We start from the raw sequence: 18,369 nt of genomic DNA, 5'->3' as shown, positions 1-18,369 counted from the left end.
GCAAAATCATCGAAACTGTATGAAGTAAATACCTGATATATAAAGTACATAATAAAAATACATTTATAATTATAAAAATAATATATTATGATACACTGTGTTCAAATCACACCTTAACAACAGCTATACTGAGGTGCACATATAAATGCTTCGAAATTATTAACGCGAACTAGCCAAGCTAAAAACAGTCGCCACTTATGTACATTATGTACAAAGTAATAAATAATAAAATAATAGTTTCCCAAAGTGAGATATATTGTCTCAGTTTATTAAAATATATCACAGCAATTACCAGCAATAATATATTTCTGTACAATATTCGTCAAAATTTTTAAACTTAATATTTTGATGATATTATAAAAAATTATGCTATGTTTATTCTAGGTTCGCAGTAACAACATTCAACGTAGAAACGAAACGATGAATATGAGATTTTTTTTATTTCTTCGTTTGCAGTAACAGTATTGATATAATATTGCTTGGATACAAACCTACTATTGATTCGGTATTTGATAATATTGCATGTTCAAAGTCAAACGCTAAAAATGGTTTTCCGTAAATGTTAAATCAGTGCGAACCCAGTAACATAACTATATAACTTTCCCAAAAACACAGAATAACAATATGAATGATACAACACAACAAACTTGTCATAAGCTGTGGGATATTTAAAATCGAATTTTACGTGAAGGCGCAAATGTCGAACACATTGTATATTTAATTGAGGTCACAAGTGTTAAACTATAACCTAACTGAAAAAATGGATAAATATTTCACTTTAAAAAGCATTTTAAAGCTATTTTTAGTAGTATGATCAGTCTGTTCACATAAATTGTTAATTATTTCTTAGAACATAAGGTTCAAATTTGAATGTTGACAATATTTTATAACATGAACAATAGACCTCAAGTTGTAATGCAACTTTTGTTTGTTTTGTTTCCTTCGTTTTTTATACTCGTCAATTGATCAAAGGATTCTTAATTAAAAATCAATTTACGTTTCCATACTTAATATTGGATTAACGATCCAAGTTATTATGATTTTTAGTAGAAATTAAAAATTTTAAAGGCTTTTTATTTATTAAACGATTTGTCAACCGTGTCTATCTGTTGGCATTCTAGCAAAGGCATGGTGTTCAAAACGCCCAGATACTATTAAATTCTATTAAAGAATATTTCAAGTTTTTTAACAAAATATTTCCTAAGCACAATTTTCATATTACGGTCACATAAAGAATCTAAGGAATGACATTGTGAATTTCGTGCAAAACTCCCAACAAGGTAGTAACATTGATTGTTATTTAAAGATGCGACGTAATAAATTTATTTGCAGTATGAATAGCACCTGTTCCGGTCCATTATAGAATGACAATGACTGAATTGTGAAGTGACACAATAAAATATTCGTTCTATAACTGAATTATTAATGACATACGAAAGCAATAATTAGATGTTGCATTAATCTTTCTGAACACGAGTATTTATTAGAGTTTTATATTATACATTATTATTATGTATTTAATACATAGATAGAACAATCTAGATTGAGGCAAACACCTGTGCAAAATTGTATATCAATTTTGGCACGTGGTCCATTAAAATTCTATTGTACAATTGTCTCTACTATGCATAATTGTTAATATCATGTATAGGACGCAATATTTATCGTGATTAACGCTATTAATGCGATGCAAATTAGCAAGTCATTCTAAATTCAAGTCCAAAAAAGCCAAATCGTGTCATTGAAGCATTTTCTTAAAACACCAAAGCGTTTGTGTCATTTCTAATTCTGTAGAGATCTACACCGAAACAATGTATTCATAACTGAATAAAACGAAATTTAAAAACAACGAACTGAGTTAGGCTTTTACAACCTCAGATGATTTCCATACCAACATCATGCAAATAACAACATCATAATAAACACATAATAATTTGTGTAACGAATATATATAATTTAGTTAGGGCCGATTTTTCAATGATTGGATAAAACTTATCCGTCCAATCAAGAATTACACGATGATATTAAAATGTCACGTACACTGTCAAATACGGGCAATTAGAATACGTTTTTAAAATGGTAGTTTTATACATTATTCGACGAATAAGTTTTAACCAAGGATTGAAAAATCAGTCCTTAGACGAGTGAAAATCCTTGCGTTTGTTGAATTGCTTGGAGGAGATAGTATTTAAGGCGTTCTTTTGTCTTGTAGCGAGGTAAGTCCAAGAGGTTAAAACACGTGTGAGCGACGGGGAAAAAACGGTCGTCGGCCACCGGTTGAATCCTTATCTGCAATTAATATGAAACTTAATATTTAAACGCATAATACTTATACTAATTTTTTAAGACACTAAATATTATGATTAGGTACTAAAAGTGTACATAACACTATATTATGTTGATATAGGTAAGGCAATGAACTTATATTTTGCCGTATAACAAAAACTATTCGCATCAACGAGATACTTCCGTACAAATAATTGACGTCACATCTAAATATAGTACTACTATAACTCTCGTACTATTTTTGTTAGAATCATAGCATGTACCCGCTTCCGTCATTAAAATTTTATTATATTGTTTTTATTTATTTCGGAACAATATTTTTCAATAGGTGAATCCCTAAAAGCTCTCGAGTAGAAGAGAATAGAGTAATTAATAAACTATTTAAAGGACCTTTGCAATGTTACTACTATTATTAACAGAGTCAATATTATACAAAAATAATCAACTTACTTTTACATCTCTCATGCCTTGTATGGGCACACGGTCGCTTCCCGTTAGGAATAGTAAGAACTTTTTCTTATCTTCAATAGATAACTCATGAAAGACTTCCCAAAACCATCTAAAAAATAAACTTTACTTTACGATCGACTAAAATAACAGTAATTAACATATTGAAAATATAAGCACAGTTATTTGAATACCCTATTATTCAATAGAAAAGCACACAGCACAATATTATGTAACATGACTGAAATTAGTATTTGAAAGGCTTTATAAAGGCGTAAGCTTATATATTAATTTGATAACTATATAGTAATATAACACGCAAAAAAATCTAAAATGTAACGTATAAAAGAGAGATCTAATACTTGTATTATGCCCAACATACCTAACTTGTGGATCAGTCTCCATATAACCGTTCTTATACTCGCAGTTAGTCTCAAATATGTCCCAATCATATTCCTCATTACCAATAACCACTGACATTAGCTCGTGGGATCTAAATAATTTTATTATCCTACCGCCGCATACCTAGAAAATAACATTTATATAAATATACAGGATATATTCTCAACGATGACCAAAAATTCGCACGAAGAGATTGAAAGATAAACATTTAATTTTACAAGTATAATTTACCAATAATAAAGTTTTTAATGAACGTCACAAACATGGAATAGCTTATAATCGTTCGGTAAAACCTATTTACTGAATAAAATACTCACTTTCTGGAAACCCTGATTAAATGCTTTGAACTGATTGTCTACAGATTTATTGAGCAAAAAGTCAACGTATAGATCGACGTACTCCGCCTTGTTCTCGTGAGTGACGGCCAAATTTTCACCATTCTCTTTGAGTGGATGAACTTGAATTTGATCAAAGACTACAGTATTTACTGCGAAGCATAGGCTGAATACCTGTAATTAAGAGAAATGTTTTAATATTCCATGTTTAATTTCATTGTTTACAATTAACATTATCAAAATATTGATATCGTAACATAAAAACAACGATATAATAAACATTGAAGTACTATAAACAACTTACGTACGATTAACAATACCAATTAAGTTCGTCAAAAAATATTCAAGTGGCGTTGCATTAAACATTTATTGAATGCAACGCCACTTTAATATTATTTTATCATATTATTCGTTCAATACGAGAGATAAATAAATATAACACTTAAAAATAAATATAAACAGTAAGGAGACTTAAAAAAGGGGGATAAAATTAATTAAAACAAAATAAACAATACTCACGTCTTCAACATCCTCATCAGGATAGTCTAAGAGATGTTTTAGACTATTAGCTAACGTGGGATACAAATCCGATAGATCGTCCAACATCACAGACTCTCCCAGCAACTTTTTATACAACACCAGAGGGAATGGCACGTATATTATTATCGAATTGTATATAGCTAGGCCATATATTGCACCTGTAAACGAAACAGTCTTATTATTATATAATGTTTACTAGTTTACGTAAATATCCATACTAAATATAACTCAAACTTTATTATTCATATTAATCTTTGATGAGTGTTAAGGATGTTTTTTAACTAGCACAGACATGCAATTCAATAAAATTATTTGATTTAAATATTGTTTGTTCAAGGTTTTGAATTAATCAGGACAAAGGCAAAATTATACGTCTAATTAAGTTAATTAAATGTCGTTTAAATAATATAAATTTTAACAAATAAGTACTCACCAATTAAATAATACATAACGTCATCTTCAAACGGATTGTTCGAGAACCAAATCATATTGGTTTCTTCCGACTGTTTGAACATTCCGTACACAGGATCGAATATTTCCTTGAGCAATAACAAAAAGAACTCTTTCTTCACACCACCACCGTCTTCCGCCTCCTCGCCCACGAATTCTACCTAAAACATGTGTATGCTACAGTTTTTTGGTGCTTAAGAAAAATTAAAATAAGAAAAATTGGTAAATTGATAATTAAAACAAAGAATGTTGTAAATTGTTGTGTGGTTTTATGAAACCACGGTAAAAGTGAAACTGTTCGAACGGTTCCGAACACTGCTTTATACCTACTCGGCAGCCGACCGTCACGCGACATGCGCTACACAGACCAAAAAGTTTGAGACGATGTAATAAAAGTTTCACTTTAAAAAGAAGTTACCACCAATAGGTACAAAGTGGTGGTGATCGGATTTCAAAAGTAGTAAGAATGATACATAGACACATTTCCGTATTTTTGTACATATTGTGTTGCAATATTATATCCGATTAGCATGTGTGGGACAAAGGGAAAAGTGGTTATCAAATAGTGAATTCTATCCACAGGGAATCGCTATCAAATATCAAACCAACTTACTCTAAGCGGTTTCTTCAGTTGTGAACTATCATGGTTGCTAATTTGTAACATCGTATCGCGCACAATATGGTTCCTAGATACCGTTAAATTGAGGAACTGATCTCTTTGGTACGGATAAGTAGGGTCCATGAACAGCCGTGTGAACATTTGTGTGGCCGCTCTTGTGATCGCCATTTGCATTTGCAATTGCTGGTCTATCTTTAGAAGTAAGGATTTGCATTGCACGTCGAAGAGGAACGCGTAGTTGCAGAGGTGTGGTTGTAAAGACTAAAAGGGAAAATATTATTTTATTCAATATAAGATAAAACAATTGAAAATTCGACAAAATTCAAACAAATTGCAGGATTAGTGACATAAAAAGATATAATATTGTAATGTAGCTCAATACTCGTATGAATAGAATTAACTGAAAAGTTAAAAGAATTGCCATCGTTTAATTTTAATACTGCCCATTGAACCCAAATTTTGTACAAAAATATAATTTTAAATCAGAAAAATGCTTAATTTAAATTAATTGGGTAGTATTCTTGTATCAAACCACAGTCAGATACATATATAATAAAATAAAAATAAAAACTTAAAATAAACTTACATCTTGGTCAGAGAGCCAGTTAATATAATCCGTCGCTATATCCACATATGAACAGAGATCTTCCACATAGAAACATTCAGCTGGTATTTTCGGTTTCTTGGGATTCGTGAAGTTTATCTTATTTAGTGTGGAGAGAGTATTTAGTATTTGAACGATGCTATGTGTGAAATATATTTTCTGAAAAATAAAAATAATCATAATTTAAGAAACTTGAAAGATTTTAATTTACTTAGAAAATAGTTAAGGCGTGAATCGGGTAGAATGACCTTTTAATACCGAAAATTAACTCTAGTTATAACCGTTTTTCTTCTTAGATTCTTAATGTACATATCTAAAAAAAATGTATATTAAAGTTTCGAATATGATAAAGGGCATGGTTGTTTTAATTTGTTTATTTTACAATCAGGTTTTTTGGAAAAAAATCATGAACTGAGGTAGATTTTTTGCCTTTAAACCAAAACGCTAAGTCAATATAACGTCAATTATGGTAGTATTTTTACAGTGTGTTTATGAAATTGAAACACAGGGCATGGTTGTTTTAAATTTTGATTCCATACCCAAATATCATTTTAAATAATTTTTATACGTACTTTTACTACGGTAGCTTCGCGCCGGTCCCCCGATCCCGCCTTGTAAATCGTCGTCAAGGTCGCTAGCCCCTATTAACGCCTTAAGTTTCGAACTTCACATTTTAAAAACTTTATCGTGTGACGGGATTTCCTAACGTCTTTCGCCTTTCCTAAGCGATTTTGAATATGCAAGATTCTAAGTCATGTCTATAGTCGAATCTCCCTGAATTAGTTTTGGTTCTAGATTGTGTCTGTGGTTCCGGGGCCTGAGTTACTACATAAAATAAAATAACCTACTAACATGCATTATACATACAATACACAATAAGATATTACATATTATACATTCACTTAATAAAATAACTAACCTTATTAGCCCTAACCGCTGGCTGCATAAGCTCATACACGATGACACTTTTGAATATGTCCACTAACATTTCAAAATACTCGCCCGTTTGCGCCTCCCACCACAGATGCACTATACGTTGAGGATGCACCAGTAACTTGTTGAATGCTTCCGCGAACGGACCCTGGTTCATTAAATTGTATTAATTTTCTTGATTAGACACTTAGAACATTGTTATACCTGTGTTCTTATTATTTATTGAATTAAATTACTAATATCACAATAATAAATATCTACTAACATGAGTAGCAGATTTTTTTTAATTAAATGTAACTGTTATACATATTATATAAATTGTCATAGATGAAATCTCTATTAAAATGTTTTAAATTTAAAAAGTGTAAGCAGCATTTTAATAATTATAATTCATTTAATATTTATTCAGTTACACATTAGAAACACATGTTTACGACTGCAATTATGTACTTTTAAAACAATGCTTCGGTAATGGATTATTTTTATTACACACATGCAGATTAACTAAAGTAAATATCTCACCTGTAATTCAGGATGTCTTCGCGGATTCCTCATTTCATGATACAAAGGCAATACGAGAAATACTCTCAGTGCTTCTGCATCAGGTGGGGATGTTTTCACTTTTTTTATTATATTTTCTGTTAAGTGACTAAATATCTGGAAAAAGTTATTTATACAGCTATTTTGCTAAATTAGTTTGGTCCGATAGAATAATAACTTATTGGACAAAAAAATAAACTCCTTTTTTTGAAGTAAGTTAATTTTTTTTTTCGCTTTATAATATTATAATTGAATAATATACTCACAAGTTCTTTAATAGATGTATTTTCTAATCGACTTATAATATGAAAAGCCTCTTGTGCCTTCACGAGATCTACGCCAGGCATTTTAGTGTTACAACCAAAGTGCGCACTGTTTTGTAACAAGAATGAGCCGTTGATACACGCTAACGACCCGAACACTGTTTCCAAGTACGCCATTAGGTCCTATAATAAATAGAAATTATTTTGGAATTAATTAATAAATAACAAATTCTCTTAAAGTTTGGATCATTAGACAAGATACAAAATATTCAATGATAAAGTGTTAATTAGTAATAGAATACCTACGTCAATTAATAATTAACGATTTTATAAGCAAAACATTGCTATAAACGTCGAAATCAAGTGAACATCCAAATGATAATAACACAGATTCTTAACCCATCGTAAAAGTATTAATACTTAGGTATTAAAAATAGTACACAATACCATTCGTTGAACGAACATATTATATTTAAAAAATCTTACTTGATTTACAACATCATCGTCTTTGAAGACCTCACAAGCGGCTATTTTAGGTATATTTAGCGTCATAATTTGTCGCCTAATATCTGGTATCCTAGCGTCTGTGGGACTCGATTTATCACTGCACAGTACTAAGAAACTGTGGTCACCACCAGCAAACACCTTTATAGGCCCGCTCAGCATATCTGCTGAGAACTGAAAATAATATTAAATCGAATTTAAAAATTATATACCTTTCTACAACTAAAATCTTAGATGTATGTGCAATATCAATGACTACTACTCATTATTATTTATATGCTATGTGAAGTTTAAGTCAATCGAACCTTCAATTACATGCATTTTAAAATATTTGTCGGATCTAGTATAAGTATTATTCTACCGTGAGGGTATTTCTAAAATAAATACTGCGCAGAAGCAAAAGCGATATATATTTACATACAATTTAAAAAATAGTCATGAATGGAAAAAATATTTTTAAATTTATTCAAGCGTTTACTTGTCTCGTTGAAAATGAAAAATAAAAACGACGAATATTTTAAAAAAGGAACTCAACATTAAGTTTGGAGGTTCCTGCGCCCTGTTTACCGAATGCAGTCGTACTCTCCAGCTTGGATTTCTTCTTTGGCTATGAAGTATAATTCATTTTAGTTCTATTAACTAAATAATTTCACGAATTATACAGAACACTTCATCTTCTGAACATTCTTTCATAAAGCCACATTAATGTAGGTGCAAAAATAAAGTGTTATAAGCAACATAGTGTATGATACATACTGTGGGAATCAAGGTCTTCTAAAAACAAAAACATAAAATAATTATATGTACATATTAACTAGAAAAATAGCAATCTACTTCACACTAACAAAATTACAATAACTACAAAAACAATATTATTCACCTTAGTCTGCTCAGCATTATCAGTCTGCATGGGATAGCAAAATGTTAATAGATTACTTTGGTAAGCCAAACGTTAAAAGATTGGTCTTTGATAGGGTATAGTTACATAACTTATTTCAATATGATACTATTATGTACTAAGCATTATTTACATATGAATGAATTATTGAATACTTTATTAACATGACAATATGCAAGTACGAATTTTGTTATCAAACCAAGACCACCATACAACTTAGCTAAGTTTAACTAGCATTCTTGTTGAGGTTAAAAATTAAAAAAAAGCATTACTAAAAGAAGGGTTACTTTCAAAATATACGTAATTTAGAAATTTTTGTAAACATAAAAAAAATTCGTCTTGAAGGCCTTAGAAAGCAAATCCCCATCTGAATAAAATGCCATTTAAATAACATATTAGTTATAAATACATCGAAAAGGTCAAATATACCATTATTACCAAACAGCCACAGAACAGCTCGACATCTCTAATAAAAAAAATCCACACCACTACCAAATCCATACTTAATATTATAAATGCGAAAGTAACTCTGTCTGTCTGTCTGTTACTCAATCACGCCTAAACTACTGAACCAATTTTCATGAAATTTGGTATGGAGATATTTTGATACCCGAGAAAGGACATAGGCTACTTTTTATCTCGGGAAAATGACGCAATCCCGGAAATCCCACGGGAACGGGAACTATGCGGGTTTTTCTTTGACTGCGCGGGCAAAGCCGCGGGCGGATACCTAGTCAATAATATATGAATAAAGTAAAAACTCACCGGCGACTCATCATTGGGCGTGAACGGCACCGGCGTGGGCACAAGCGCGAACGCCATGTGCGGGCAGCCGAGCTGGCCCCGCGCGCCGTACCCGCACGCCAGCACGCGCTCGCCCACGCGGCACAGCAGGTGCCGCCGCCCGCACGCGATCTGCGTCACCGTGCTGCCCATCAGCTCTACTATCTGTCGAGTTACAATATCGAATCGCATGTTACATTTATTTATTGAAGTGAAAACTTCTTTAGCGGCGTTGGGTATAAAATCTTAAACTCGCGTCAGGACACGTGACCTGATCGAAAAAGCGTACGACGGATGGATATCAAACATGCTCAACGTTAATAATCAAGTTTTCACTTCTGCCGGCACTCCCGGAGTGCAACCCGTCTTTTTTATTTATTTCATATCAAGTAATTAAGAGGTTTTACCCCAAAGCATTACATGTTTAGTTTTATGCAAGATATCTTATATATAAAAATGAATCGCAAAATGTGTTGGTAAGCGCATAACTCGAGAACGGCTGAACCGATTTCGATAATTCTTTTTTTATTATATTCCTTGAAGTACGAGGATGGTTTTTATGTAGAGAAAACGTAAACATGTACCACGGGCGAAGCCGGGGCGGACCGCTAGTTAAAAATAGAATACAAATTTCATTAAATTACCTACTAAAGAATCTAAAAACATTTGCTTTATACGCATTTAAAGGCGTATTAAATAAATCTGTTTCCATTAATTTTGTATTATATTTGTATCGCTGTCGCGGTCGCATTGGACGTGTCTTGTAATGTAATGTTGTGAATGTTTATAAATAATTTTTGAAGTGAAAATTCTTTAGGTGCATTGAGAGTAAAATTTCAAGGGCGTCATAGAAATACCATCACGTCATGGAGTAAGGCGACGATTTTGCTATATTTGTATCTTTCCAAAGAAGTTTCACTTCTAACACGTGTGTCCGGCACAATCTCTTTTTAATATAGAAGACAATAATTGTTTAAGTAAAAAGGTGTTGATCTTCAAAAACAACACACTCAAGGTACAAAGGAGATGTCTAAAAAATTATCATTCAATGCAAAGATGGATGCTATCATCAATCGCAACATAATAGAATTGATTTGTATAATAATTGACACCAACCAACAATGAATTAAATGGAAGAGAACAAACCCATTTTTTTGCACTAAGAACCCATGTGGATAAAGGGCACTATTACAAAGAGGAACAGAATCACAAATTATTCCAAAAATGAGTATAAACCATACTTTTTACCTTATTATTAAACTAGCTTCCGCCCACGACTTTGTATGTGCATCCTCGTTTTTCCCCGTTCCCGCAAGAATTTCGGGAAATCCTTTCTTAGCTATCCTACGTCCTAACATCTACCTGCATGCCAAATTTCGGCCTGATACGTCCAGTGGTTTGGGCTGTGCGTTGATAGATCACTATATCAGTCACCTTTGAGTTTTATATATATAGAAGTATAAATATGTATATAACATACCTTCCTAGGCACCAGTTCATCTTTCACTGCACCATGTCCTGTTTGTCCATATTCACCTGAACCGCATGTAAAGACACCGCCATCAAGAGTAAGGAAAGCAGTAAAATCTTCCCCACATGAAATATAACAAACCTAAAAGATTTGCCATGTTAAAAAATATGCTCTGATTGCAGTATTATTATAATTTTTTCTAACAAAATTTTGTGAAAGTATATTTTTAAAGTAATTATTGCTAAAAGTAGAAAAACAACATTAAGTGTTGCTTACTTCTAGTAAAAGTCTTGATATTAAAGTTCTTTCAACATTGAATGTTACATAGTTACATATATAATAAAAAATTTATATAGATTTCTATAATATTTAGGTTACAATAAGTCCTAAATACCTTGACATTTCTCAAAACTTTTAAATGTGTGGGATAGCATCTATTATCTCTATCTTGTAGTCCCAGTTGACCATGACTGTTTTTACCGAACCCAAACACAGCACCTGACCTGAAAAATATATTACATCATATTATATTTCAATTGCAATTATCCCTAATGCTTCAAGTAAAATTAATGCCTCATTTGACCTATCCCATGATAAGAATTATTTTATCTAAGATCAAATTTGAACAAAAAATGTAAAGACCAGTTACAGATAACCTAAAAAACATGGGGGGAACAACAAAAGAATATCGAAAAAAGTTTGTATGTAATTGATATATTTTTATATGTACCTACTTTGATAAGACAAATGTGTGATTACTGCCGCAAGCCACCAGTGCGATGGGAACTCCAACTAATGATGCTATCTGTTGCGGTGTGGTTGTCTTACTTGACATTGTGCCCAACCCACACTGGCCAAAACTGTTTGCACCCCAAGCATATAATTCACCATCTAAAATAGTATTATTATTTATTACATTATACACATAAAAATAAACATTAATTATTCATGAAGTAAATAGTAATTTTGATTATATGACTTGTACACAATGTTCATAAAATTGTTTAAATATTGTGGATGAAATGATTCATCAGTTTCAACAAATCTCATTATTTTTAGCACAAAATCTAGATAAGTTAAAAGAACAGGTGTTTAATTTTTATGTAACACCAACCATCAATGTTGAATAAGAATCTCTACAAGTGTTTAAAGCCCTCCTGTAAACAGGTCAATATTTCATAATTTGTGATTTTACTTATTTATGAAGCGAAAATGTATTAAGGCATAGCTCAGTATGCAAAGTAGTATACATTCAATTGTGTGGATGAGAAATATTAGTGAGCCTTCACACACAATCAGCTTTAACAATTACAGACTCGCAAAGTTTTCAGTAGTTCAGCAAATTCTAAATAACAATAGCAAACTTTTATTAATGCATAATTAGCATTCATAATGTTTTGAAACTTGAATAACTTAAAGTAAATATTATGAGAACACTACATCTGATAGATGTGCATTTGATATACTTACTATTAGTCAATGCTACTGAATGGTAGAATCCACAAGCAATTTGAATCACATTTTTTGTGGCCAGAAATTTAATAATTTTTGGTTTATCCTGAGCGTGGCCACCAAGATTACTACCCAACTGGCCCATACTATCAGAACCCCAACTGAATGGCTGGCCCCATTCATCTATTGCCATGGAATGCTGCATGCCACATGCTATAGCTGACAAACTACATCCTTTAAATGTCTCTACAAGCGCTGAAAAGTATAAATATCAAAATTAGAGCCAGGTTCAAACATTCACCACGTTACAATATGATATTATAAGGAATAGAGATTTGTATGCTAATAACTGTTAAACTGTTAAAATTTGCACATAAAAAAATTTAATGATAAAACAAACAATATACAACAACCTGGATATTTCCCATCTTCCTCTTTAGCTTGTCGTCCTAATTGTCCAACATCATTATTACCACAGGAATACAAATGACCAACATTGGTTAAATACAAAGTATGAAATTCTCCTGCAGCTACATATTGGATATGACTACTTTCCTTCCATTTAGAAAATGTTGGTTTAATGACCTATTTTTAGTAAAAAAGATTTATTTTAAATAGTGAGTATGCCAGTACATAATAATATTTTTATACCTATAGTTTGTAAAATTATATTTTAATCTCAGTCTTACCAGGTCAAGATTATCAGAACCTTCAATGCACAATTCATGATGAGTAGCATTACCCCAACAAAACATTTTGTTACGAAGCGAGGGCAAGATGATTTTCAAATTTAAATAATAACAAGAGTACAATCTTTAATATAACCTATTGCGGTGTCCTGATTAGAAAATGTATACAAATAGCGACAATAGAAACCATTTACTGTTATTAATTCAGTTCCATTTTATTTATTACAATCAGGACATTTTTTTATGGAATTGCTGTTTTATTAAAACTGTAGCTAAAAGTTTATCGAGAACAATCTTTTAAACTTGACATTGGCATCTGACAATTATTTGTAATCTGATTGACACCAGACATCTTATTTTTAAATTGCCACGCAAGAAGTCCCATGGCCATTTTGCATATTAAAAAAAATGTGTGCGTGTACTTTAAGTGTACACACATAAGAAGTGAAACTTCTTTATGACCTTATTTTTCAAAAAATAATTTACTGCAACTTTACAAAAATACATCGAATCACGCGTGGTAGGGATAAGAAAAAGATGGCGCGTCCCGGAAAAATGTCACGCGTAACGAAAAAATGTTACACTAAATTTTTTTCCAACCCCGTTAAAGAAGTTTCACTTCAAAAAATTTTAACACAGAGTCATGGACGTATAAAAAAAGACGGACGCCGTATTACGAACAAACAACGTAAAGCCACCATAGTAAGCTAGCGATCGTGTAAAGACAATAAACACGCACACACTCTCACCATAGTAAGCTAGTCGGCCGCCATTACGTCGTGAACTACCGACTGATTAACTGCGTCACTGTTTCACAAAAAATATTTAAAATGCCGTCTTGCGTGGTTAAATGGTGTCGCAACAGTACAATTTTAAATAACAAAACACAAGGGATTACATTCCACAGGGAAGCAAGTTATTTCTTTTATGTTTTAATGACAAAATTATTACGGCAAAATTTATAGAAAAAAAATACAGCCGCCATTGTCATCAGGACAGCTGTTGCCATGGCAACATGGAACACACACATGGATGTTTCGCCGCCATTACTAGGCTTCACTCAATGTTTAGGGCGTATTCAGAAAGAAAGCTTGAAACTTATAAGCGCTTATCGGCGCTTGTCATGTTCATATATTTTCCTGTCAGTGCTGGTAACCCGCGCAGGAAAATATATGAACATGACAAGCGCCGATAAGCGCTTATAAGTTTCAAGCTTTCTTTCTGAATACGCCCTAAAGGCGATATACCGTCCGTCTTTTTTTATACGTCCATGCACAGAGTATTATACTACCTATTATTGTCGAGCCAATTTAATAGGCAACATTTGACGTCTATCAATTTTATCTTCGAAGAGAGGTAACCTGCTTAAAAACATCGATTAAAGTGAATTAATCGATACGGATTTGAAACATTTGTCAATCGAATTTATTAATTTATGATAATTTTTATTCACAAGTAATCAATTTGTGAGGAAGGACGAAACTTCTCCAATTATTGTTATAAAAAATGAGTCTCAAGTCAACCACCTCCTGCAGCAAGTGTCCCAAGCATGACTAGTAGGCAAGATTCTCTTTTATTTACTTTTGTGTCTATCTTTTGTTTCTTGTATTAATTATTATAATATATTAAGCGAACAAGTCTGCGATGTGCTAGTTGTATTCTATATAACTATTGTAACTTTTTCCACTAGCTCATCAGTAAATTCTATTTTGTATACTTTAATGTTAGCATATTACACACAACTCACTACTCATACCCTAAATCTAAACCTCATACCACTCACACACAAACACACTTACATATTAAATACAGATATTCACCTCTATTACACTCTAGAACGCCTCTATCTATATATTGTTTTCTTGATTGCTATTAATTTGCTTTCATTCAAATCAATGATTGCTCATAGTAAATTACGTTGTCATACTTACGTTGATCTCAATATAAACCTACTCATAGTACTAATTAATGTTAAACTGTATTATCTATTGATAACCTTGCCACTGAACATTCTATTACATTTGATTTTTAAAAACTTAAGTCGTTATGTAAATTCTAAAAAAAGAAATTTATTATGCAATATTGATACCTTTACTTTGCACAATTACTTTTATAATGGATAAAGTTGATTCATTAAATACAATTACAGAATTGGATCAGACTGAATTTTTTACGCAAGTAAGTTGTGATATTCAGGATTTGGAAAAAAACATGTAACGCATTAAAAAAAATGACCTGACTATAATATGTCAAAACATAAGAAGCATTTATCGTAATATAAATGATTTCCTAGTAACAATGTCGCTTCTGAATTTTGACTGTGATGTATTAGTCCTGACGGAATGTAGACTGGACAAAGATAAACCTATACCTCAAATACCTAATTATGTTGCTTTGGAATCAACCAAATATTTTAACCAAAATGATGGTGTTGTAATTTACGCTAAATCTCATCTTAAACCAGAATTAAAAGAAGTTAAACTTCAACATGCCTCATGCATACAATTAATGATTACTGATTTTACCTTATTGGGAATTTATCGCTCTCCATCGATTCAAAATGCGTCGGCTTTCATTGAGTCCCTAAATGATTACTTGGAAAATATAAAATCATCTAACATAATTATCACCGGAGATATTAATATTAATCTTATCCAGAGTGCTAACGAACAAACATATGACCGGAATAATAAAAATTACTATTTAAATATGCTAGCTACTCATGGCCTAGTAGCTGGCCATAAGTTACCCACAAGGGAATCCAGCTGCTTAGACCACATCATATTGAAAGTAAACAAGGAAGTGTTTCTTGCTAATATTGCCGTATTGAATACTACCGTAACTGATCATTTATCTGTATTTTTGAGTGTCTCAAAAATTATTAAAAATTCAAGAATAAATAAAAAAAATGTTGAATATATTGACTACGACGACGCTTATAATAGACTTCTTAATAAAAATTTAAAAACATTGCTTTTTTGTGATGATCCTAATATAGTAACAGAACGTATAATAAAGTACCTTACAGAATCATTAGAAGAAAGTAAAATTACTAAACATCTTCCGAGGAACCAACGTACTGTCAAGCCTTGGATAACAAAGGGCATTCTTAGATGTATCCGAAACAGAAACAAAATGCAGCTTCAACTTCGATCTGATCCACACAATGAAATTTTGAAACTTACCTTTAGACGATATAGAAATCACTGTAACAACTTGATAAAAAAATTAAAACGTAAATATGATAGACAATTACTTGCAAAATCCGCTAAGAATTCGAAGAAATTATGGAAATCTATTAAAGAAATAACTCACTTTAAGACAAATAAATCGCATTGTAAAGACCTACTTAACTTAGAACAAACGTCTACTGATTCTCTTAACTCTGTGAATTACTTTTTTGCGAATATTGGTAAAACTCTGGCAGATGATCTTTTGAATAATCCTCCATCCGTCTCTCCAGATAATAACAGTTTTAGCTTGCCTGCTCAGCCAAGCTCATCCTTTGTACTTTTAGAAACAGACCCTGGCGAAGTTATAAGTGTAGTTATGTCTCTTAAATCTGACAGTGCCCCTGGCTGGGACAACATACCAACAAAATTTTTGAAATTATGTATAACTGCTATTGCCCCTCATATTAGCCATCTTGCAAACTTGTGTTTCAGGCAGGGCGTCTTTCCACTATTCTTAAAAAAATCAATTGTTACCCCCGTGCACAAGGGTGGGGATAGGGACGATATCAATAATTATCGGCCAATCTCAGTTTTACCTGCTTTATCTAAAGTTATTGAGAGACTCTTAAATAATAGATTGTTAAACTTCTTTGAAAAAAACTGTATACTCTCGAATTCACAGTACGGATTTAGACATGGGTTATCCACTGAAGATGCAGTTTTGGCTCTCACATCTTCAATCATAGACCAACTTGACCTAGGAAATAAGTGTTTAACTGTCTTTCTGGACCTAAAAAAGGCCTTCGATACCGTCTCTTTTCCCACTCTTGTTCACAAATTAGAGCGTGTAGGAATTCGGGGAACACCTCTTAAATTGTTAACGGATTATTTATTAAACCGCACCCAAAGAGTTAAAATTGATAATCAAGTGAGTCGGGATATGGACATTACTTTCGGTGTACCCCAGGGTAGTGTCCTTGGCCCGACTCTGTTTCTAATTTACATTAACGATCTTACTAACCTTCCTATTGATGGTGGTAAAATCATTTCGTACGCAGATGACACCGCTATAGTGTTTTCTGGGCGCTCATGGAATATGGTGTACTCAATTGCTCAACTGGGTCTCTCAAAGATTTATGATTGGCTTAAATTGAATCTACTTACATTAAACATTAAAAAAACGAATTATATTTGTTTCTCAATTAACAATAGAACTCAACCTAATAATAACTTTTCTTTAAAACTTCATGAATGTAATAATATAAATAACTTGAATTGTAATTGTAATTTAATTGAAAAAGTCTCCTTTACTAAATATTTAGGCATAATTTTAGATTATCGCCTCTCTTGGTATTGCCATCTAGACTATATTAATGAAAGAACCCGAAAATTTATATGGATTTTTAAAATGTTAAGACATATAACCACTCCTGAACTCATTAACCAAATTTATAAATCTCTTGTGCAATCTGTAATTAACTATTGTATCCCTATCTGGGGTGGAGCAAATAAAACTAAACTCTTGGACGTAGAACGTGGCCATCGTTGTCTACTTAAAGTGATGTACTTTAAACCGCGAAGGTTTTCAACTTCGGAACTATATAAAATCTGCGATGTTCTAACAGTTAGACAGTTGTACATTCTTTTGGTTACTACTAAAATTCGTAAAATGGCTCCTTTTGACAAATCAACTGAAAATAGAAGGAGAAAGAAAGACGTTTTTAACACTATATGTACTAAAACAGTTTTTGCTAAACACCAATTTAAAGCAAGGTCCATCTACCTCTATAATCGTCTTAATAATATTTTGGATATTCATAGACTTAATCATCGTGATTTTAAAAAAACAGTTATTCATTATTTAAAAACACTTTCCTATGAGGATACTGAGGCGCTTTTACACTACATTATATAATATTCTGTAATAGCTTAAACATACCCAAACACACACACACACACACACACACGAACGCACGCACA

General features: G+C 32.0%; 1 protein-coding gene across 3 annotated transcripts; it reads right to left on the bottom strand.

The window, feature by feature from the left end:
• Window positions 1-62: 62 nt before the first annotated feature.
• On the bottom strand, window positions 63-13,522 carry Herc4 (HECT and RLD domain containing E3 ubiquitin ligase 4). 3 transcript variants are annotated; one of them, XM_089699935.1, is made up of 20 exons: window positions 13,217-13,522; window positions 12,938-13,112; window positions 12,546-12,782; window positions 11,810-11,966; window positions 11,470-11,578; window positions 11,085-11,216; window positions 9,587-9,769; window positions 8,459-8,530; window positions 7,906-8,097; window positions 7,423-7,602; window positions 7,139-7,273; window positions 6,603-6,764; window positions 5,666-5,842; window positions 5,074-5,340; window positions 4,444-4,621; window positions 3,990-4,168; window positions 3,453-3,644; window positions 3,116-3,258; window positions 2,737-2,845; window positions 63-2,289 (listed from the first exon to the last, which is right to left on the bottom strand). In XM_089699935.1, the coding sequence occupies exons 1-20, from the start codon at window positions 13,280-13,282 to the stop codon at window positions 2,137-2,139; spliced, it is 3,198 nt and encodes a 1,065-aa protein (XP_089556061.1). In that variant the 5' UTR covers window positions 13,283-13,522; the 3' UTR covers window positions 63-2,136. The 3 variants fall into 3 exon arrangements, with proteins under 3 accessions (XP_089556061.1, XP_089556062.1, XP_089556063.1); XM_089699936.1 differs by having other exon boundaries at window positions 12,941-13,112; XM_089699937.1 differs by lacking the exon at window positions 8,459-8,530.
• Between the last annotated feature and the right edge of the window lie 4,847 nt (window positions 13,523-18,369).

This window comes from Colias philodice, chromosome 10, assembly GCF_061535455.1.
Source record: "Colias philodice isolate Cphi_HAF_F1 chromosome 10, ilColPhil1 Martin Lab GWU primary, whole genome shotgun sequence".
In the NCBI taxonomy this organism is placed as follows: domain Eukaryota; kingdom Metazoa; phylum Arthropoda; class Insecta; order Lepidoptera; family Pieridae; genus Colias; species Colias philodice.
The sequence above is the reverse complement of the archived record's forward strand: the minus strand, read 5'-3'. Positions and strand labels throughout refer to the sequence as shown.

Bases quoted from the DNA above. Each gene is read 5' to 3' on its own strand.
- Herc4 (XM_089699935.1), bottom strand. From the start codon at position 13,282: ATGTTTTGTTGGGGTAATGCTACTCATCATGAATTGTGCATTGAAGGT. The intron at 11,579-11,809 runs GTAGGTACATAT...TATATTTTTCAG, and splicing joins CACACATTTGTCTTATCAAA to GTCAGGTGCTGTGTTTGGGT. The intron at 7,603-7,905 runs GTAAGATTTTTT...TATTTATTATAG, and splicing joins ACGATGATGTTGTAAATCAA to GACCTAATGGCGTACTTGGA.